This window comes from Leptonychotes weddellii, chromosome 10 (genome assembly GCF_054177405.1).
Source record: "Leptonychotes weddellii isolate Sample4059 chromosome 10, ASM5417740v2, whole genome shotgun sequence".
Lineage (NCBI taxonomy): Eukaryota > Metazoa > Chordata > Mammalia > Carnivora > Phocidae > Leptonychotes > Leptonychotes weddellii.
This window is the reverse complement of record NC_138378.1, coordinates 39,744,119-39,766,553: the sequence shown is the minus strand read 5'-3', so window position 1 is coordinate 39,766,553 and position 22,435 is coordinate 39,744,119. Positions and strand designations below refer to the sequence as shown.

Genomic DNA, 22,435 nt, shown 5'->3' with positions numbered 1-22,435 from the left:
GTCGTGGCCATGCCCTGCCGGAGAAGCCCTGGCAGAGAGCAGCTGCTTTGCATATGGCAACTCCAGGATGGGCAATTTGAGGAATTCGTGCATTTAACAATGATAATGATCCTCCCTGGCAGAAGCAGGAGGCCAGCTAACAACCACAGCAACAAAACACAAAACAAAACACCCAGGGACAAGGCATTTGGAGAGAGATCAGTTTGTTCTTTCAAAATAAACCATTCTCAGTAAATAAAGAATTCTTTGGTTTACCATGTACATGTAACGTGGCGGAGTCGATTTTCACCATGGTGAATTAGTCTGCTATTTCGTCTCCTTTAAATCATTAACTCTACGTAACTGTTTTCTAAGGATATGCAGTGGCCTTTATTTTTAATTCTCTCCTAACCAAGGGAATTTTATAGCATTACTAAGTGATAAAAAGTTGAAGTAGGTGCCTTTAATTTGTCCTTCAAAAAGTTCAAAGGTAAAAGCCCTTTAGGTGGCTGATTGCTCACCTTTAATAATAAGATTAGCATTGTCACAAAACTCGTGGGGAACCACCGCTCGGTAACTTTTGACCTCCCCCCAGTTTTTGTCCCATGGTATCTCCTGGCTTGTGACACCAGGCAGCTAATGATAATCACCCACGGAGGGCCCTGACACTCACTCACGGGTAGATGCAATGAGACAGTCACATTCTTGGACCGTCCCTGTAGAAAATGACGCAGGCATCTCCTTCTATAGTGGTCAGATCATCAAAGGGGGAAAATGGCATGCTCTCATGGCAGCTTCTGACAGTGACCAGTGATCCTAGCCCTTGTGCCACAAGGGCTCCTTTCTCCCGGCCCTTAGAATTCCTCTCAGCAAGTGCTTTTTCCAAAAGATATATGATTTCAGTGGCCTACGTATCATTTGTTATTAGTCACAAGTTAACCCATTTATCTCTCTCACTAAATCTGTACAAGCAACGTTAGTAGATTCTCTGCATTAAAGATAGCCTCCGCTGGAGCTGCACTTTCCAGGAACTTCGGCTGCACCCAGAAGGGCACGTGTGCTCTGTAGGTGGCATTATGACCTGGCGACACACTCCCTTTGAGAATCGCAGAAACAAAGATGCTTAAAATTGTTTTGCATGTTTCCATTCCCCCATCTCAAGAATATTTTTGGAGGAATCTATTGCCAGTTTGCAAAAATTCTTGCGAATTCAATAAAACACTTAAAAATTATAAAATGTGGTGCATGATTAAGTTTTCTCTGCACCATTCATTAGACCTGTCTGCTCTTTGGTGGTGTTTTTTTTTTTTTAAGACTTATTTATTTTAGAAAGAGAGGGAGCTCAAGCAGAGGGAAGGGCAGAAGGAGAGAGAGAGAGAGAAATAGACACCCCACTGAGCTCTGAGCCTCTCACAACCTTGAGATCATGACCTGAGCCGAAATCGAGTCAGACGCTTAACCGACTGAGCCACCCAGGCGCCCCAAACGTTTTATTTTATTTTTTTAAGTAGGCTCCACGCCCAGCATGGGGCTTGAACTCATGATCTGAGATCAAGAATCAGATGCTCTACCGACTGAGCCAGCCAGGCACCCCTCAAGACCTGTCTGCTCTTTGAATGTCCTCTACCCTGTCTGGTTTCCTCTCCCTGTGCCCTGCTGTTTTTCTCACCCAGAGGCATCCCTAGGGCTGTGTCAGGGGCTTTCTGTGCTAGACCCCCATGCTGTGTCATCTCTCCTTCCCCTCAGCACTACCTAGAAGCCCTGGGAAGCGTGTCCTGCTGGTCAGTCATGCTGCACCAGTGGTAAGCTGGGGAGAAGACAGGGACCATGAGGTAGATGTTTTTTATAGTCTCCATGAAGTCAAAAAATAATTACTCCTGACTGAGGAAGTGTAGACTTTTTTTTTTTTTTTAACATTCTCTCATTCACGCACTCTCCTTGACCCTCAGAGGCCAAGTCGAATACATACCAGGACAGGGGATCCCCAGGGCATGCTTACATGATGTCCCATGAAAGCAGTGGGACCCCATCTCTATGATCAGCATGTGGGTATGAGGAAGCCTGGAAGGCAAGAGCAGTACAGAAAGTACCAAGGGAATTTCTAAAGTGACATTTCTAAGGAGCCATGGGGCAAGAATAGTCAGAAACATCAGTTCACAAGTGAATCACCCATATACTTGATGAGATTCAGAATCCACTGTAGGCAGCACTCAAGTTTCCGTGATTTAAAACGACTATCCTAGTCCCTGGTCTTCCTGTTTCAGTTTTTAGTTGAGAAGAACATTTCCCCTGAGATGTTTCTTCATTGTTGGAGGAAGCAGTTTCAGGCCATGGGACAAGGAGATGCCTTAGCCTTCATCAAGGCCCATGACTCTGGGCCAGATGTCTGGCCACCATACAGGCTACTGACCAGTCCTCAGCCCCAGGGCCATCCTGCCTTCCATCCTCTGCTCTGTGATGCCAGAGCTCCCCACCCCACAGTTATCCCTTTCCAACTGCTCTTCAGTTCCACTAACAAGTGCTGCTGTGGTCATGAACAGCACTCCACCTGGCCCCTGGACTCCACACCCACATGGCATCATTCCCCCTCCCTGCAATATGGCCCTACAGGTAAGCCCTGAACCCCCTTTCCCAGATGAGGAACTGGGGTTCTGAGAGGCAAGCTACTTGCCTAGGGCCATGTGGCCTGAACACAGGGTTGGCTTAGACCATGCTATCTTCCACAACACATGTGTCTCTAGTCCTTCTTTTGCTCAGAGTCATTGCAAAGACGAGTGTACCCTCTTCCGTGATTTTTAATGACACCGAGTAGCACATAATTAAAAAATAAGGATTTGCCAGAAGCTTTATCACAGTTGAAGAATAACAATCCCTTCTTATTGCCTCTCGGTGTTTTGATTGTGGAACAAAAGCCAAATGGATCTTGCAGTGAAAAGCTGCATTGTTCTCCCGTGCTGAAGCATGTTGCAACTTCAAAGTACATATCTGATGAAGCTAAATTATTTTCTCATTGAAAATGTCCATTTGAAATAATTAATTAATAAAACTTTAGAATTATATACTGATTGTCTTAAGGAAGTGACCAGAAATAAGCAGAGTAAGATCAATTTTGCTTTAAATGGACTCATTTAAATTTCCCAGTCCCTCCCTGATACATAAATGAAAGAATTGAATTAATACAGTTTATTACTCTAAATTCTGGCCTCTTACATCAATAATACAGATAATAATTCAGCTTGGTAGTCACCATTTATTTCAGTTTAGCTATAAAAATTGCCAATTTATTGTGTACTATTATTCTTGGTTCTGGAGGGAGAGGGAAGGATCTAATTTCTCTATTTTCACCTTCCCTGTCAGCAGATAACAGTATCTGTGAATTAACTTTGCATGACTAGTGCAAATTCTTAACTAAAATAATATTCAAATTAAACTGAGACAGTATAAGAGAGTAGATAGAAGGGGCCAGGATTTGAAACAAATCAGCCTGGGCTTGAGTTCAAGCCCTGCTCAGTACTAGCTGGGTAGTCTCAGAAGGATCATTTCTGCTCCCTGTCCCTGCTTCATCATCTATAGTTTGAGATTTCCAAGAGGACCCCATGGGTTCATGGCTACAAAAGGGAATTTCTAAAGTGACAGTCACATCTAGACTTCTCTCAATCCTATTTCTAGTAAGCCCTGTTTTTAAGAGCAGTGTGCCAACACCAGGCAGGTTGTTCTTGTTTATTTCATAAGGATTGTCTTTTATTCTAAGTGAGATTTGCCCCACTAGAACTCAGGCTAATTATAATGTAAACTCAGAGCCATAATGTGTTTTAGAATCCCCCACAAAATACTATAACACTTACTGTGATGGTTGGGTGTTATATATATTATAGAAGCCAAGAGTTTGAAGAGAATTGAGGAACAAGGAAGTTTTTTTTGTTTGTTTGGTTGGTTTTTTTTTACATCTGAAGGAAGAACAATGGATTTATCATAGGGAGCATTAAGTAAATATCAGCTAGATGGATGGATGGATGGATGGATGGATGGATGGATGGATGGATGTTTGGAAGAGTGGGTGGATGAAAGGAAGGAATGAATGTTAGAAGGGTGGGTAAATGAATGGATGGTTGGAAGAGTGGATGGATGGAGGGATGGATGGATGGATGGATGGGTGGATGGGTGAGTGGCAGGCATAATAATTCGAAGTAATAAGGAATTGAGGGAAGAGGAACCTGGGCTTTCTGGTATGGATAGTCTACTTCATGGGGATCTTATCTGCCTTCCTGGTCTGGGGACATGTGATTCAATTCTACTTCACATTTGAATTGTGAAGAACATCTCCAGCTCTCTTTAAATAAAATACAAAGTGGCTCCAAAGGACATTTTCCTCATCTGGACCATGTCTCATGCCATTAATAATATAAAGCTGGTGATTTAATGGAGCTGCTTTTGATCTATCAAGAAAAGACACACCTAATTCAATTTAGTTATTTTTCCAAGAGTAAGTGTCTTAATTTGCAGGAGAATGATTTGATTATAATTTTAAGTAATACTGCAGTTATATTTTTAGTCATGAAGATGATATTGAGTGACTTTATGAGATCCGAATGTGGAAAGTCCCAGAGAATTGTGTGAGTTGGGAATTTGATCTTTAACAGCATTCAGGGCTGTTTCTGTTTGTAATGTGACAAATATATTTTAGAATGAACAAGATTTCTGACAGAGAATTTTGAATATAAAATATAAAAGCAGGCAGTTTTCATTTAAAGTGCGAAGTAGAATAATCACAGAATATAATGACATGTAAAATCAAGATGTAGACACCCATCATTTTTTATCTGTATGTTTTCTTTTTTAAAGCATGCGTTACTATGAGAGAATTTCTGATTCTGATCTTTGTTCCCACTGGGTCAGCCTTGTTTCTTTATTTCCTTCTGCATTACTCTGAAAAATGGAAAATTTCTAGATACTCAGAAGTACCTACTGAAATGTAGTATAGATGTTGAATCTGTTATCCAAATGTCACACTCAACTGGGATTGAATATTCACTCTGCACCTGATGACATATATTCTCCAAGTACAAAAGAAAACACACACACAAAATCTTCCCTCCCACAGTTTACCCTGAGCCAGATTTAGCCGTAGCTCATGGAGAAAATTGCTTTCCTGTAACTGACAACCTGTGGGGTCGCTGGCATGACACTCTGCAGTGTCAGGTGAAAGCCATGGAAAATACCACAGCAGGCGAATGGGAATATCACCAGAAGCACAAAGAATGCAGTGGTCACCCCACACTGTCCACCGTCAGATACAAGGTGCCAGGCCCTGGGGGGATGAGGACGCCAGCACGTGGGTGGGCCTGCCGGGTGTGGGAGGTAGTTTCCATTAAGGAACGAGCAACAGACAGAAGGAGGCATCTGCATCGCCCAAGTGCGAGGATGTCCTGACCTGGGGTGCCCCTGCTGTGGAAGTCCCACCCTGCAGACAGAGGATTCGAACATCAGCAGGGTTTAAGTGGAAAAGTCACCCTGTCCCTGCCCTAATCCACAGGCATTTCTCTCACTGACATGTTATAGCTGGAAATACTTACTTGAGACCTAAGCATTGAGATTTATTTAATTGGCAGGAGGAAAAATCTTCCAAGTTTTCTTTCTCCTGACGTTGTTGGAGAATAGTGTCTGAATTGGAGGGGACAGGAAAAAAGCTTCCATTTCTTCCTTCAGGCGTCCATAAAAATACCAGGAAGGGGATGGAGCTGGGCCTTCTGTTAGTTGTGGCTACCCCAGGCTTTTCTCTTCGAGGGAGAATTCTGACCTCAAGAGGCAGGGCCATGGCTGAGAGTGGGGGCTCCAAAGTCAGGCTGCTGGGGTTTGAGTCCAGGCCCTGGCATTTACCATCTGAGGGGCACAGAGCATGTTTTGCTCTCTGCACCTCGGTTTCCTCCCCTAATGAAAAGAGTAATAAAAAAACCATACAGGTGGTTACAAGGATGGGATGGGATTCAACCTATAAAACACTCAGCACAGTGCTTGGCCTGTGGAAAGCACACGATCATTTTAGTTGGCATCACCTCAGCGGAGGTGCCTTGGTCCTGGGGCTAACTTACACTCAGGATGCAGTGTGATGCATATGCCACAGACAGACACCTCACCCGGAGGGCTGTCAGGACCAAGAGTGCTTTTGTAAAAGGGCATCCTGTGCATGGCGTGTTGCCGATTGTGTCTGAGGCCATGCAGCCACCGTGCCTGAACGTCACGCCCTACTTTTCCCTGAGATCTCTGCCAGTTTCCTTGCGGGCAGTTTCCCTTTCTCCCCAGGAAGTAGGAGTAGCACAGGAATGCACAGCAACCACCTTGCAGGCTCCGGGGCCCAGTGGAAACGGGTGGTCTGTCTACACTACTTTCTTCAAAGACATCCCCTGGTCCGTGCAAAGCAGCTAGACCTGCATCCAGACAAACAATTTTTAACAGACGTGAAATCAGAGTCATTCTATCAGCCCCTGGGAATTTCTGTGACCAACCTTGAAAGCAAAACATAAAAATTTCCCACTACGTTATTTAACTTCCATATACGTTTATGGCTTTTACCTAACACTGACCCAGTTCCTGGAACAGATGTAAGAGGAGTAAAAGGTGCTTTTGGCCGTCCAGCTACTCAAAACCCCTTCCGCTTTCATGGAACCAGCATTCTCTGTGCTCATCTGACCACCTGGGATTTGCACGGGGCCCATGTCTGTTGACGGGCCTGGCCATACCAAGGGTTAGAGCGGTTCTACGGTTCCCTGCATCTATGCATGTCCCTCCCCCACCCCGGGACCACTCAGTGGGATAGCTCTACTCTTGTGTCCCCTTGGTGTAGCTTCTGCCGAAGGGAACCATTTGCATCATACGCTGTCTTCAATTGCCAGAAATCAGTTGCTTTAATATTGAGTTGCAAACATAGTTTTGCTACTTCTGATCGTGGAGGAGCTTTGTATCATTAGAATTTCCCCAACTTCCCAGTTAGGTTTCGATCATTTTCTTGCTCTAACTGATAAGTCTGTGGGTGTATTGAGTTTCAAGTGCCGGGTCGGCAGTAATAGTTATCACTCAGGTGTGCTGTGATGATGCCCTATTTTACCCGGTAAAGCAGAGTCTGCATAGGCTAGAGGAGGCCACTTGGCACCCTTCATATGAGCTGATTTTCGGTTTCTAGGTCGCTTGCATTTGGTAACCCCCTAACTTTTCTTGGAGTTTCTCCTTGACATCTGATAATTGGTGTTAAGATGAGTATCTTCCTGGAAAACTCAGATGCCGTTAAACCATCGTAATTATTTTTATAGAACTATAGATGTATTTGTTTGTTTTTAAATGTTCAAAAGAAAAAAAAAATACAGCTCAAACTTACAAACATCATAAAAAGGAGTATTTCACCCGAAGTGTTTGCTGAAATGAAAAATCAAGAAAGTCTGTATAGAGCTTGGTACAAATACTTTGGGCCAGAAAATTTAATTCTCCCATGCCTGAGCCCTGTCCTACTTCATCTGGGCCCAGTGGGTTGTTGATGGGCAACTGTAGAGGATATTTCAAGAGAAGGATAACCAGAATATCTGCCACAGAAGATTTTCTTATCCTTGTTGACTTTGTTCTCTTATTATCTATCATATATCATCATGAATCTGTTTTATTTTTAGAATCAACCTAGATATAAACTAATCTGTTAGGTCACATGGGATGCACTTTCGCCTCCAAAGCGAGAGTGCTTGAAGCATAAATATTGGATGATTCAGTTAAAATTACATTGCACTAAATAATACCTGTAATGTATTCACAATAACTTTCCTCTTACGGTCAGTGACGATGAAGTTAGAGCTGAAAAATCCGTGTTTACTGCTATTTCAGTTGTCTGCCCTTTCTATACCTCACGACAAAGAACATTCCAGACTTTCCGAGACAGTTCTGCATTTCTGATTGTTTTACATTTAGTTGTGACTTTTACATGGGTGTGGAATGCCAACAGAGTGTGAGAGGTAACCAAATGGCTCCAGCTAAGGCTGAGAGTACCTTTTTTAGCCCTTCGCATGCCGTATCTTTAGGGTGAATGGGAACCTGTGGAAGAGAAACAGTTCAGGTGACATTGACTGCCTTCCTCCCAGAAACCACACTATTGGCATAAGGGCGGCAGAGCCCGTGGGCTTCTCTACTGTTCGTATTGATTCAGCACTTCTTGGGTCATTTTCATCAGCCAAGCAGCCTGTGCAATCCTTGCTCACTCACTTGACAGCACATTCTCCAGACGCTAAATAGGCCCAAGGACTGATTTTCTCGTCGCTCATGGCGTTAGTGCCGTGAGACTTGGAGTAGCAGTGTCGTGGGGTCCTTTCTCTCTTGGTGATTTACCAAAGGTGAGGCGTATGCACAGCACCGGAGGAGACGGAAAGGGGAGTGCTCCTTCACAAGCCAGTCCCCTGAACAGAGCTGGCGTGAATAGAGATCCAATCCGTTGCACCCTTGGAGCATCTCAGATCCTGAGAGGGAGACCTTCCATTCCCTGTGCCGGAAGGACGTGGGAATGTGGGAGCAGACCTCCAAAAGTCTGTAATCTAATCGCCTGAAGCAAACCTATCTCTGTCCCATTTCCACTTACTCTTGTCATTTCCTCAGAATTATTCTTAAACCTGGTTATAGGGGTATTTTCTTATTTCTTAGCAGAAGTGGACTGCTTTCCTTTCCAGGAGTGTATTACTAATGTTTGAAACCTAATCTAATATCTTATACCTCTGTGTGTTTAATTTCCTTTTCCCGAACATCCATTTTATTTGGTTACGTTGTTCAGTAAAGTCATCCTCTTCATCCTTTACCAGGCTGTGACATTTACTTTGAATGATTCATTTATTTGGGGTCTTAAACAGTCCTAGAATTTAAATTTGCATTATATTGAAAGACAAACAGAATCTCTGTAAAAAATGATGTATGGCTTTAGGCTGTAACTGGCATCTGTTCCTGTCTTGATGATTATGGAATTTCGTCCATTTATTTAGAATTATTGAATGCCAGCCCAGCCTACCTATGGAGTATTCCCCTGGGTGGCAGATACCAGGGAAGATGTTAAGGACAGAGAAGTGCATCCAAGCGGAGGCTCCTCCTTCCAGAAGTGCCCTTCCCAGGGTTCTGTGACGTGGCTCCCTCCCCAGTCCCTCTTCTGTCTTCCTTTCCTGCGAATGCCCCACCCCCAATTCCAGAATGTTTTCATCACCCCCAAAAGACACCCTTTATCCACCGGTAGTCATTCCTCATTCCCCTTCTCCCTGCAGCCCCTGGCAATCACTAATTTCTTTTCTAACTCTGTGGATTTTCTTATTCTGGACATTTATATAAATGGAGTTATATAATATGTAGCCTTTTTTTTTTTTTTTTAAAGATTTTATTTATTTGACAGAGAGACACAGTGAGAGAGGGAACACAAGCAGAGGGAGTGGGAGAGGGAGAAGCAGGCTTCCCGCCGAGCAGGGAGCCCGATGCGGGGCTTGATCCCAGGACCCTGGGATCATGACCTGAGCCGAAGGCAGACGCTTAACGACTGAGCCACCCAGGCGCCCTAATATGTGGCCTTTCTTATCTGCCGCCTCCCACTTAGCAGTGTTTACAGGGTCATCCATGTTGTAGCACATTCAGTATTTCATTCCTTTTTATGGCTCTCCATTGTGTGGATAGACCACATTTTGTTTATCCATCAGTTTATGAACGTTTTGGGTTGTTTTCACCTTTGCCTGTTATGAATATGAATAACACTGCTGTGAACATTTGTGGAAAGGTTTCTGTGTGAACATACATTTTCAGTTCTCTTGAGGACTGCCAAGCTATTTTCCTCAGCAACCATACCATTTCACATTTCCATCAGCAAGGTATGAGAATTCCAGTTTCTCCACATCCTCACCAACACTTTCTGTTGTTCATTCTTGTCCTTTTGATTATAACCATCTTAGTGGGTTTAAAGTGGTATCTCAGTGTGGTTTTAATTTCCATTTCCCTAATGGCTAATGATGTTGAGCATCTTTTTATATGTTTGTTGGTCATGTGTCTATATTCTGAATTGGAGAAATGTCTATTCAAATCATTTGCCCATTTTTTCATTGGGTTGTCATTTTATTATTGAATTATGAGTTCTTTATATAATCTGGATATGAGACCCTTATCAGATAAATGATTTGCAAATATTTCCCACAGAATGACTTGTGGGTTGTCCCTTCACTTTTTTGGGGAGGGGGTCCCTTCACTTTCTTGATAAATTTTCCTATTTTTTCCTTTGGTTGCTTGTGCTTTTGGTGTCATATCTGAGACCAGTCAGCATTTTAAAGCTTTATCCTTTGATCACTGTTCAGAACACTGCCCAAGAAATGAAAATGTGGTGATGATCATCTGCATCCTCTCTTCCAAAAACTACTCTCTTCCAAAACCAACAGAGGAAATTGGCTCATTAATTTCCTTGTTTTGTAAGTTATTCATAGTTGTCCCTTCTCTGAGCTCAGACACTCTGCAACTGCTAATGCATCTTTTTACTAGATTTAAAGTATATCTGTAGATATATTTTAAGCAGTCGATTCAGGGTAGCATTCCTCAATCCACAGCTGTCTTAAATAATCTCCTTTTTACCAGATTTCTGTGAGCACAGCATCTGTCCTTGTGTGAGGAATGTGCCCACTGACTTGTCTATAACACATTGTTCTCTGCTTCACCTGGGAGGGCTGCTTCCAACTCGGCCTTGCTCCATTTCCTCTTCCCTCCAAGTCAGGCACATCCCCCAACCAGACCCCTTCTCTGTGAAGACCATTCTCAGAGGTTTTGGTCATTTCAAATCTGCAGGTAGCCTTCTTACCATTTCTACTTGCTCAAAATATATATGTCCTGAAAATAGGCGAAGAACAAGTACAAAGTATTGAGACATTTGTACAAGCCCATGGATTGATCATATAGACCAAGTCAGCATTGACCTCTTCAAACTCAAGGGTACTCTAGACTCTCCTTAGTGGTGGCATATCTTCTCAGGGTGATCTGGAAACCTAAGTGAGGCCACATTGCTCCCTTGCCTCAGACCATTCAGGCCTCCCGTGACCCAGCCCCAGCCAATCTTTCAACTGCGCCCCCTCCCTTCTCTTGCTACGCTGAGGTTCCAGTCTCCTTTCACTTCCTGAACCTCCCCAGGGTTCCTTCCAGCTCATGCCTCTCCACACCTGAAATGCTCTTACCACTGCCTGCCCCCGGCCCTTCTTGGCTAGCCCCTTTCTGGCCACCCCTTCTGAGACTTACGTGCCCTTTTGGTCCCTGCTCTCCTACATGGCACTGATGAAAGAACAGTTCCCCTTATTCTGTGCACTTGTCCCTGTTAGAATGGGGGCTTGACCAGGGTAGGGGCAGAGTTTGTCCCGTTTCCCAGTTGTGTGCTCATTGCCAAGTACTGGTGGGCACTCAGCACATATTTCTTGAATGGATGAACACTTGAGTGAAAATGGACTTGCTTTCTGAAATTGGCAGATTCACTTGAGATTAAGTGTGCTAAGCAGAGTAGGATGCTGTATCGAAATCATTCACACAGGCCCATGTATACATATAGTATGTTGACCTTTCTCTAGTTCAGCCCATTTTGTCATTCTTAGTGTGTGATCATTCCAGCAAAAGTATCTTTGTAGGAAAACATTTTTTCTGAAGCAGTACCCTCCTCCGCATGAATGGCATTTGTATCCGAAGTTTTCCACAACTTTCTGAAAATGTTGAGCTCTCATATTTTGGCCTGCTTCTGGAACTAGGGCCTTAAAAATAGCACCGCCTCTTTTCTGCTTTTTCTGTGTCTGAGTCAGATGGACCTGTCTATCATTGTTATCTCTAACAACCAAACTTATACCTTTCAAATCTGCCTTTGGCTTAAAGAAGCTCATTCTGTCCTTTGAATAGGTGAGAAAAGAACCCTTTAATTAGCACTCTATTCCATTCTCACCAGAAGGCTTATTTTCATTATGAAATATTTTATACAGACTGGAAAACCTCGAACATTTACAGAAGTCCTAAAGAACAATAAAACATGCCCCCATCCTGGCCCCCCATGTGTACCGACCAATATATTTGTGACCGTTCCATGTGCTACCTCTTCTACCACCCCAGAGATAATCTAGGTTATAGTGTCCCTGCATATGTGTGTATTCCTAAAGCAGTATATTTCACTTTGCCTCTTTTTTTTAAATGTATGTAGTTAAAATTGTGCCATACATGATCTTCAGTGAATTACTTTTTTCATTAGCATTGTTTTAAGTCTCATCCATTCTAATACACATACCTATAGTTTATTTTCACTGCTGTATAGTATTCTATTGTGTGACTACACCTATCAGTAGAATTTCTTTTTTGACTTTGCTATTGTCTATAGAATATGATAAACATTCTTACATGTGGAGTTGCTGCCCTTTTCTGGATAATGTCAAATTGCCTTCCCAAGAAGTTAGGCCAATTATCTCCTACCAGTAGGCTCTGAGAGTTCCTCTGCCCCACATCCTCTCTGGCATTTGGCATTATTAGATTTTTTTTTTTTTTTTTTGCCAGTCTGGTGTATATAAAATGGTATCTCATTGTGGCTCTAATAATCCCTGATTATTAGTGATGTTAAACACCTTAACATCCATTCATAGTTTATGTTCTGGAAATGTTTATGTCTTTTGCCCACTTTTCTAATAGATTATTTGGTTCTTTTATTGATTTGTAGGAGTTCTTTATATATTCTGGACACTTACCCTTTGTCAGTTAGGTGTTGCAGATGACTTCTCCCACTTTGTGCCTTAGAGCTTTAACTTCTTTATGGTATTCTGGTAAACAGTAGTTCTTAATTTAAATATGACCAGATGTACTAGTCTTCCCCCCTTATGGTTCATGTTTTTGTTTCTCATTTAATAAATTATTCCATATCCTAAGGTCATAAAGAGTTTGCCCCATAATTTCTTCTAGAAGTTCTGTATAGCTTATTTTTTTTTAATCTATGCAGAATTGTACTTCAAATGGACAACTCTCTAATTTCTCCTTATAAACTGCCTTTGCAGGGCGCCTGGGTGGCTCAGTCAGTTAAGCGTCTGCCTTCGGCTCAGGTCATGATCCCAGGGTCCTGGGATCGAGCCCTGCATCGGGCTTCCCGTTCAGTGGGGTATCTTCTTCTCCCCCTGGCCCTCCCCCTTCTCGTGCTCTCTCTCTCTCTCTCTTCCTCACCCACTCTCCCTCAAATGAATAAATAAAATCTTTAAAAATAAATAAATAAACTGCCTTTGCTTAGAATATATCTAGCAGTGTCATAGCTCAGAACAGTGGGCACAAATCCTAGGCAATCATTTATCCATTCACTAATATTGTATAAAGCACATATAAGCTAGGTAGCAAGTAATGTAAGGATGGACCTGACTCATACTCAAGGAGTATGGGGGGCTATGTAGTGGCCCCCGAAAAGGTATGTCTAACCCCAGAACCTGTGAATGTTAACTTATTTCAGTAAGGGTCTTTGCAACTATAAGTAAGTTAAGGATCTTGAGATGAGAAGATGATTCTGGATCATCCAGGTGGGCCCTAAATCCAGTGACAAGTGTCCTGATAAGAGACACACAGACAAAAGGCGGAGGCAGCATAAGCAGAGGCAGGCACAGGAGTGATGCAGTCACTAGAGCCTCTGCAGGGAGTGAGGCCCTGCTGACACCTTGATCTTGAACTTCTGGCCTCCCAGAAGTGTGAGGGAATAAGCTTCTGTTGTTTTAAGCCCCCCCCCCCCCCGCTAGTGGGCACTTTCGGCAGCCATGGGAAGCTAATACAAGGATGCTTAGGATGAGACGGTCCTATGCGGTAACTATAGCAGGGGGTTCTCTTTTCTCCCCCGTCACATCCTCAAGGGATCAAACAAGCAATGGTGGCAAAATTTGTGAGTGCCACAATTTATCCCAGGGGCCCGGGGTTAGCCAAAGCCTCCCTCCCAGGCGGTGATGAAACTTGGCTTCTCTCCCACTGCCGTGGGAAGGAGAGTGTGCAGAGTCACAAGAGCCAGCAGCTCTGGGCAGGCTTCTGTCAGCGATGAGGGGCTGCAGTGAGTTAAGAAAGAAAACCAGGGACAGGTACGGAAACCACTGCAGGAAACCACATACTGACCGCAGGAGGCAGCCTCCTGCAAGGCTGCTTTGTCGGGCTGGGTCTGGTTGCCCACTCCTTGGAAACTTAGAGAAGTTCCCGGCAAGAAGAGTTTCAAGGGTTGAAGAAAGATACAACCTGCAATAGAGACTCTTGTAAACAGTTCTCCCTTTTCCTTAAAAACAAACAAACAGAAGGAGTTATTCCAAGAGAAGAAGTTGAAAGTCCTAAACAGCAGTCAACAAACACCATAGCCCGAATAAGTAGAAAGAAATTGAAAATGAAGTAATTGTTATTTTTCTGAATTTATAACGTCAGCATGGCCTATGGGTGTCAATGCAGCTCAAACCTACGGACTCAAGTTGATTTTCATACCCCTGTAGAGTTAAGTCGGTTGATTTATCTTCACCACTAGTTTAGCTCCCAACCTTGCACAAAATCCTGAACTTAATCCCATGTACCCTAGAAATCTAGATAAATTAGCCAAAAGCAGTAAAGGTTGGAAGACCTGGGTTCTGGTCCCAATTGCACCACCAAGTAACTGTGACTCTGGAAAATCACTTGAATCTTTTGCGCTTCCACTTGCTGATCAGTACTGTGGGGGCCATGGCACTGCCCCGGCTCACAGGGGTCTAGCTTGCTTGTCCTAAAGCCTGACACAGAGGTTCCCCCTACTTTATCCACTGTGTTCTTTCTGGAAGACGAACCCAGAAGCCCACATTAAGGGAGGAAGGGGAGCAGGCAGTCCACATCTATGGTGCTTCTCTTGTGCACTGGAACCTGGGTCATTCTATGATTCCATCTGATCCTCAGGGCAGCCCCAAGAGCAGATCTCAGTGACCCTGCTTTACACATAAGGCACCCGAGGCTGGGGGCTTTGGAGCGGCTTGCTCTGGCAGGTGGGGGAGAGGAGTGGAATTCAAACCTAGGCCTATCTTCTCCAAAAGGCAAGCTCCTTCCTCTCATGCTGCTGCTACCGTTTCGAAAAATAAAAACAAATACTCATCGGAATAAAGTTGGGGAGTTGGATTTGGATTCTTGGGCTTTTGCAACCCCCTGAATGTGTGTTGAGGGACTCAGAAAGTTCTCTTGGAAGTTTCTGATAAAATGTAAGCAGCAAAGATATATAGCCTCTTTATTCAAGTAGAGAAACATTGGTAAATGCTAAAATTCTTACGTGAAAACATAAACACAGCAGGTCACTGAAGAAGCTCAAAAGATCTAGAAACCAAGAAGGGTTTCTAGTAGTAATTTGAATGCTCTCTGAATTGAGTAATCAAAGGGAAAATTTTCTCTTTAAGAAAGTACTTTACTGTGTGTGGTTTTGAATGAGATAGTAATTCAGAACAAAATTTAAGTTTTACATTTGTTAGTGGACTTTTTAAGAGAACAGCAGGGCAATGGCCAGTATCAAACAGGTACTGAATTTGTGACCAGGTGCAGGTGCCCCTTTAGCCACCTGCCTTCAGCCAGAGGCACTGACCAGCCACTGCATGGCATTATTACAGCATTCGGTTCGTGTCTTAACATGTCTTATGCATGAGAAGAACCTTAGAAGCATTTCAATGTCTAAGTTATAAATGCCTTTTTTTATATATACAAATCAACCAGCACTGAAGCCCTAAAGAAGTTAGGTAAGAAAATGTCAGGTGATACTGCTCCTAATTGTCCTACCTAGTAGTTCTAATACATTCCGCTAAATCCCAGAGCTACGTGTTTTAAAGCTACTAAAAGAAATGATTTTTGGCACCCTGAGCTCCTTCTCTGTTTCTAAACACTGCCAGGATTGGGGTGGTGTTTGTTTTCTTTTTGTCATGGTGTTTACATGCCCTGGCGTGGGCCGCGAGTGAAAATGCATTTGGTGATCTCCTGGTCGCCCCGCAGTCCCTAATGGATGTTTGTCTAAATGACAACACCCAGTTTAGCGCTGTTAACGCTCCCGTGACAGCATAGGACCAGCCTGGGGGTGGGGGAGTGTGTGCTACGTGTGACAGTTGGGGGCGTGAATGCGAGATTGGGAATCTTCTATGAGGTAAACACTTCCTCCTCTAGTATCTGGTTCTGGAAGCATCTCTTTGTGCTGTCTCCCATAGTGCCTTGTTTTAGGAGTCAGACCATAAACATTCATTGAGCCAGAGAATCTCAAAACTTGATTATCACCCCCCTGTAACTCTAGTGCTGGACTTGCTCTTAGGGGCCCAGATTTCTCAGGCTTGACAAGGACAAGCTTACGAGTTGGCTAGTGTCCTCCCGGATGAGGGTGATGGGCTGCTGTCTGAGGTCTGTTTACGTGGTATTATACATGGCGTCTCTTTGTAGGGTTGCCTGTGAGCTTGATTAACATAGCAGCCACTCTTCCAGATATGTGGCTTCCAGAGCATATTTAGCAAAATGCATCCGCACTTCTATTTTGTTCACCATTGTCCCGAGCACTGTATGTGGATGTGTTGGGCGCAGTGGGGCCTTTCAGGAAACAGCAGGACCATTCTAGGCAGAGCATGACAGGTCTTTAGAGGGCCGCGCCGGCTCTAACCCGGGCCCTCAAGCAGACTGCGGTCTGAAAGGGGGAGCTATGAATTGCGCGTTGACAGCGGGCCATGGCTGTCCTAAGGCTCAGGTGGTTGTCAGCCATAAGTTTAGCTCAGCTCTTTGAGTAATTTGTCACGCCTCGCTCGGCCCCTGCTGGGCCAGCACGTGCCAGCTTAGTGTCAGAGTGCCTGTTCGCCAGACGGCCACTCAGGCCTAACGTCCTGCTGTTCCCTGGACCAGCGGCTTGCTGGGGCTGTGCACGGAGGGCCGAGCCGCGCGACAGCCAAGTGCTGTGCAGAATAAGCGTGTTCATAATGAGACGTGAATGGCATTAGTGGGTCCCTCTAGAATTGGGCCTGAGAGGACGCCTCTCACTGTGGAAGTTTGGCAGCCTGTTTGTTCGTAGGGGTGAGTCACCAGGAGTTCAGCCTGCATTCGAGAAGCCAGTTCAGGCCCCCACCGCCCAGGCCCTCGGCTGTGGTGACCGTCTATGGAACATAACGCACTGTGAACCCATCAGCAGGGCCGCTTTTGACATCCTCAAAGGCATTTTGCTTTTTTAAAGTTGTCTAGAGCAAGCCTAAAGAGAAGTTTTGGAAGCGAGCTGCCTAGTAGCTCTTTGCACGACAAAGGGTGTGTTCTCCGTCCATGCTATCTGGCCCAGTAACCCCAGCTCATGCTTGAAATACAGCTAGTGGGACCCAGGAACGGAATTGCTATTTTTTTGTTTTAATTAATTTAAATTTAAATTTAGATAACCACATGCGGCTCACGGCTACGGCGTTGGCCAGCACGGCCCCAGGATGCCTCTGGTCTCATGGTGTAAAAACTCCTTCTCTGACTATAATTAAAGGAGGAGGAAGAGAAAGGACCTGCATGGGGAAATCTGTGTGCATCCTTTGACAAAAGAAAATAGAAAAATATTTTCCGATCTTCAGTCACATGCTTACTACCGAAAGCTAATTGGAAAAGCATCATTTTTACCAACTTTTATTTGTGACGAGGTCATTTTGGAAAGATAGTTTTAAAATGAGAAATGCTAGAAATGACTTTTGCTCTTCCAGAGCAGCAAATAATGAACTGATTGATGGTGATCCGCGTTCCCTGTATTCCTGGAGAATTAGCATGATTTTCAAAATGACTAAAACACGTCTTTTAACTTTGGCATTGATAACTAGGAAGGGGAAAATGGGACGTCATGCCGACTTCCCCAAGTGTTAATTCACAAAGTCATACGTGCGGTGCCTCATTCCGCTGTCGAATTGTTCTGATGTTATCCTGTTATTGGAAGTGCATGATTCACCTTCTGAGGAAACAGAAGCCATACACAAAAGGGGAAGATTTGCTTTCTGCCCTGTGAAAGGCTGTCACACGCAGGGGTCCTATTAAGACAGCTGGAAAGTTGCTTCGGCGTGTTACGCTTGTAAGTTTTATTGGTGACTGGTTTTTGATTACACATTTGAATGTGTGTGTTCCAGACTGCAGTTTTAATTAAAAGGCAATAGTCTTTTCTTTTTTAAATTGCATTGTGCACTCTCTGCTAGAGTCTCTCACTTATTAGCTCCTATTTTCTCATGCTCTCGCCTGTCCTGGCTGGAGGCACCGGGGCCCCTTCAGAGCATATCTTCCTGGCCTTCCTCTTCCCTGGGACGTGCATCGTCTCTTTTTTTTTTTTTTTTTTAAAGTGTACCACCAATTCCTGCTTCAAGTGTCAATTCATTCTCTAGGAGACTTAGAACGTTCTATCTGCTGACCCGGGAAGGGAAGGTCCGACACTGTCCCACACTGAAAGAGATGCCACCACAACCAGTGCCTCTGTTTTCGTTTGTTTGGATCAAGCTTGAGGATCTTTTGCTGTGATTCTGTAACCATTGATGTACATATTTTTCAGGAATACTGGTGTTGGATGTCACCGAAGTCTAAGAGAAACTTAAGTCTCAATATCAGAATCTTACCGTTAATTGTAACTCATATTTAATTCCCTGGGAGGATGGGTAACAGACTTGTAAGGTACCTTCCCCCCTCCCACCAACACACATAACAGTTGCATAACTGTATTCAAACCACAGTGAACTGTGTCATTTGTTATGCATGTCATTCCACACGTGCACTTGCTTCCTTGACCGGTGACCGCAGCTACGAAGAGCGAGCCCTGTACCTCGAAGCAATAATTCAGAACCACCGAGAAGTCATGACGTTTGAGGATTTCGCCGCCCAAGTCTTTTCTCCCTCGCCCAGCCCCTCCCTCGGCGGAACGGGTGAGTGTCTGCATTATTCTGCCCTCCCGCGCTTAGGACGCACTCGAGCGGCAGATGTACACCTGTTTTTCACAGATAAATGCTTGCAAATTTAAGAAGAGCATTCTCCCTCTGAATCAACTAATGAATATCAAAAGGAATGGTGACATTCATTTTAATTTGTTTTGTATCCGAGCTGTTCACTCAGTGCTTTTCTTCAGCTATCCTGTTAACCCCCGAAACTAGCAAGGTTAATGAACTTTTTCTCAGTAATGTGCTCTGGTTCATTCAGGAGTGTGGGTTTCTTGCTGAGCTGGGAATATGTTGCTTAAAAGCAATGCCCGAATCAGTGCTTACTTATCAAAAAAGTCTTCCTCACAGTCGAAGCCGTTGCTACTAATGCTAAATGGGGATTATGCTGCTGAGATACTCGGGTCAGGGATTAATGCAGGAGAAATGGAAGGACAGTGTCCCCTGGTCGTCATTACAGCAGAGCGGCGGGCACGCTTTCCCTCTGGAGTGGTCTGTGTCACATGGACAAGCTGCCGACTAGAGCAGCACCTGGCGTGGAACCTGTTTAGCAACTGGCTTTCGATCATTTTCACTTATTACGCCAATGGAAAATTTCAGAAATTTCCATGAGTGTCCTTGTTTTTAGGTTTTACTCTTTTTATATTTCCAATTTGAAAAAAAAATGGGTACTACCACTTAAACTGATTATATGATTACTGTGGGGTTTTTTTTTCCCAAAGAATAGAATTACTTGTGAATTTCTGCATGTAATTACAGATTAATTGCCTTTCAGAGAGTAAATGGGATATTTAGTCAATGCATGTTGAAATTCTCAATGAGGGGCTTCCCTCTACTTCCACCGGTGTAGACACAACTGTTAGCATGCTTAATAGATTTCTAACCTGTGTCAGTTGTCTCTGAACACCGCCTTACTTCTCCGATTCTGACTTGTTAACAAATATCTTACACACAAAGTGAAAAAAATTAAATTCAGTGAAATGAATCGCTCACAAATACAATCAGCCATGCATCATTGTTTAACATCGCTGGCTTCGATCCTTGCCTCTCCGAGCTTTGTTGGGAGATAAGAGGGCGAGGCTTGCACTTGCTCAGGGAGCCAGGAGCTGCAGGCAGAAGGCCTGAGAGATAAGCAAGCTGGCCGGGGTGCGGGAGCTGTGCGATTTACATAATCACGCCTCTGCTTCCTGGGGAGGCGTCAAGAAACACGGGGATGGCCTCTATTGATCTTTGTTGAACTGGAATACTAAACAACATGAGAAAGCTTATAACTTAAAGCTTTGATTAATGTTTCTTACATTAAAAAAAAGTAGAACAGCTGTGAATTGAATTCTTTTATACACTCTGCCAACATTCTATCTAAAACCAAAAAAAAAAAAAAAAAAAACGGTTTCAAGGGAAATGAAGATTTCACACCACTCTGGCTAGAGGTTTAAAATCATTTCTAGTGTGTAGGTGAAAGAACATGAAGGATCCGTAGCAAAGCTAATTTTTTTAAAGATCTCATTCAGCTCTTTCTCATCCTCATGAGGTACTGGGGCTTAATTTTTCTGTGCGGGGGGTTTTGTGTTGTTGTTTTTTTTAACTCTTGAGAAAGCTTTTTGTTTCTTAAAATTAGAAGAAATTAAATAATAACTAGATACTGACATTCCTTAGCTGTCACATTCTTAAGGCTCCAGATTAAGATGTTCCTGAAACAAATATTGATGAACTTTGTTTCCTGTGCATACTTTAGCATCTGTATAAATTAATTTGATCTTTTCCAAAAGCTCACAATTACTTAAATCAACTCAAATGAGCTAGTGTGTAGGTAACATCTTAAGTGAGTCTCCAGAAGTGATTTGGGTTTTCCAAGACCTGCTATTTGGAGGCAGTGACCAACAGGCTTCTTCAAGAGCATCACATCTGCCAAAGTCACTTAGCAGATAAGGGTCTGATAGCTCATGAGGGGGCACTGGAACCGATACAAAGGGAATGTGAAACCGAAGATGAGGTATCAAGACAAATGCTGGTCTTCCTCTTTCCAAATTATTAGCATCCAGATGACATTTCACAATGTTCAGGGTTTAGGGCATTCAGTGTCAAGTGATAAAATTTTTGGTATACATATCACGCCAATGCATGAATGCGATTTTAAGTCTGAGCACCGTGTTCTCTATCACCACTTTGCATATATGCCCACAACAAAGATTAGGAAGGAACTAGAAAGGAACTTGATGTGGATTGAAACTGGGGGGCCGTGCAGTGAGGGCAGAGCATTTCCAGACCATAAGTAGGCACATTTTCAGAAGCACATCCTCCCCTCCTTTCCCTGCCAGTTTTGCTTTTGAGGAATCCCTATCCCGGCCTGTTACCACTTTTACAAAGGAAAACATTTTTTATTTCTTCAGTGTTAGTCCTATTTTCTTGGGACAAGCACAGTCAAACCCAGATGAGCCAGCTAGCTTAAACTAAGAAACAGAGGTGGACTCTGCTCTTCCAAGCAGCAAGCCAACTGGAAAAATTGACCCTGAGCGGCTTAAGCCCCCACAGTGCACTTAGGACCCAATCAGACCATCTCGGCCAGCAGTGCCATCAAAGCGGGGCCTTGGGCTCCTGCTCACATGCATATGCACAATCCGAGGAATTAGGGGCTCCCAGGTTTTCTTTGTATCCTCGCTGCAAGGGACTTTGTCGATAATGCAGAGGGAGAATAACCTGAACCCGGTATGCCTTCCACACTGTATTTGTAGCAGCAAGCAGCCCCCATTTCTAGAGGGAGGACCTATAATATCAGCCTCGGAGTCCTAGGCATAAGTAAGAAATGGGCTCAGTGGGAGGGGCTCGTGCCCAAAGACACTGCTGTTGGAAAATGCCTTCTCCGTAGGCCCCCCTGCCCCAGTGCTGTTGCTTGCCACCCAAGGAAGCCATAGAAGGGGCACACTGGCCACGTACACGAGCTTCTCCTCATGATTCACTGTCAGCCACCGATGAGGATATAGCATCTTTGATTGTTAGGCTCATATGTGGGTACTCAGCTGTTTTAAAGGAGATTTAAAATATATATATATTTTCCCAGTCAGAAAATGTTATTTTAAAATACCACCTACCTCATACCTATTCCGTCCACTACCTGTACTGATAATAATACCCAGTGTATAATAGGTGTTTGAGCTGCCTTTTTCTTAGCCCTGTAGTTTGTGTTCCTTTTGATTCCTTCCCTTTTGGCCAGCAATTTCTAAAAGGTAGCCAGTGTGAAAATATTGGCTGCAATTAACACACACGTGTGTGTGTGTGTCTGTGTGTTTACATACATGTATATGTTTATGCACGTACATACGTGCATTTAACACACACGCATGTTGGGGTGAGGGACTCGGCTTGTGTTTTCATGCATGTTTCCAAGGAAGGGGGGCCAACAGAGAGGCCTTCAAAGGGTTAACTGGAATGGGCGCCCTCGACTGCTGGGCGGGGCTGATGTAATCACTGCAGCTCACAGCCAAGTGCATCTGTTCACCATGAGGTCATTCTTCGGCATGCTAATGATTTGGAAAATCAAGTCTAATGTTTGACAT

The 22,435-nt window shown here is 43.9% G+C and overlaps 1 protein-coding gene across 6 annotated transcripts in view; it reads left to right on the top strand.

The window, feature by feature from the left end:
• The window catches only part of RALGAPA2 (Ral GTPase activating protein catalytic subunit alpha 2), a 308,387-nt gene that overhangs the window by 266,095 nt on the left and 19,857 nt on the right, over positions 1–22,435 (top strand). For all 6 annotated transcript variants that reach the window (XM_081831950.1, XM_081831946.1, XM_081831942.1 and 3 more), the window contains one exon: positions 18,751–18,872. In XM_081831950.1, the coding sequence (XP_081688076.1) occupies positions 18,751–18,872 (122 nt within the window). The remainder of the gene's footprint in view (positions 1–18,750; positions 18,873–22,435) is intronic.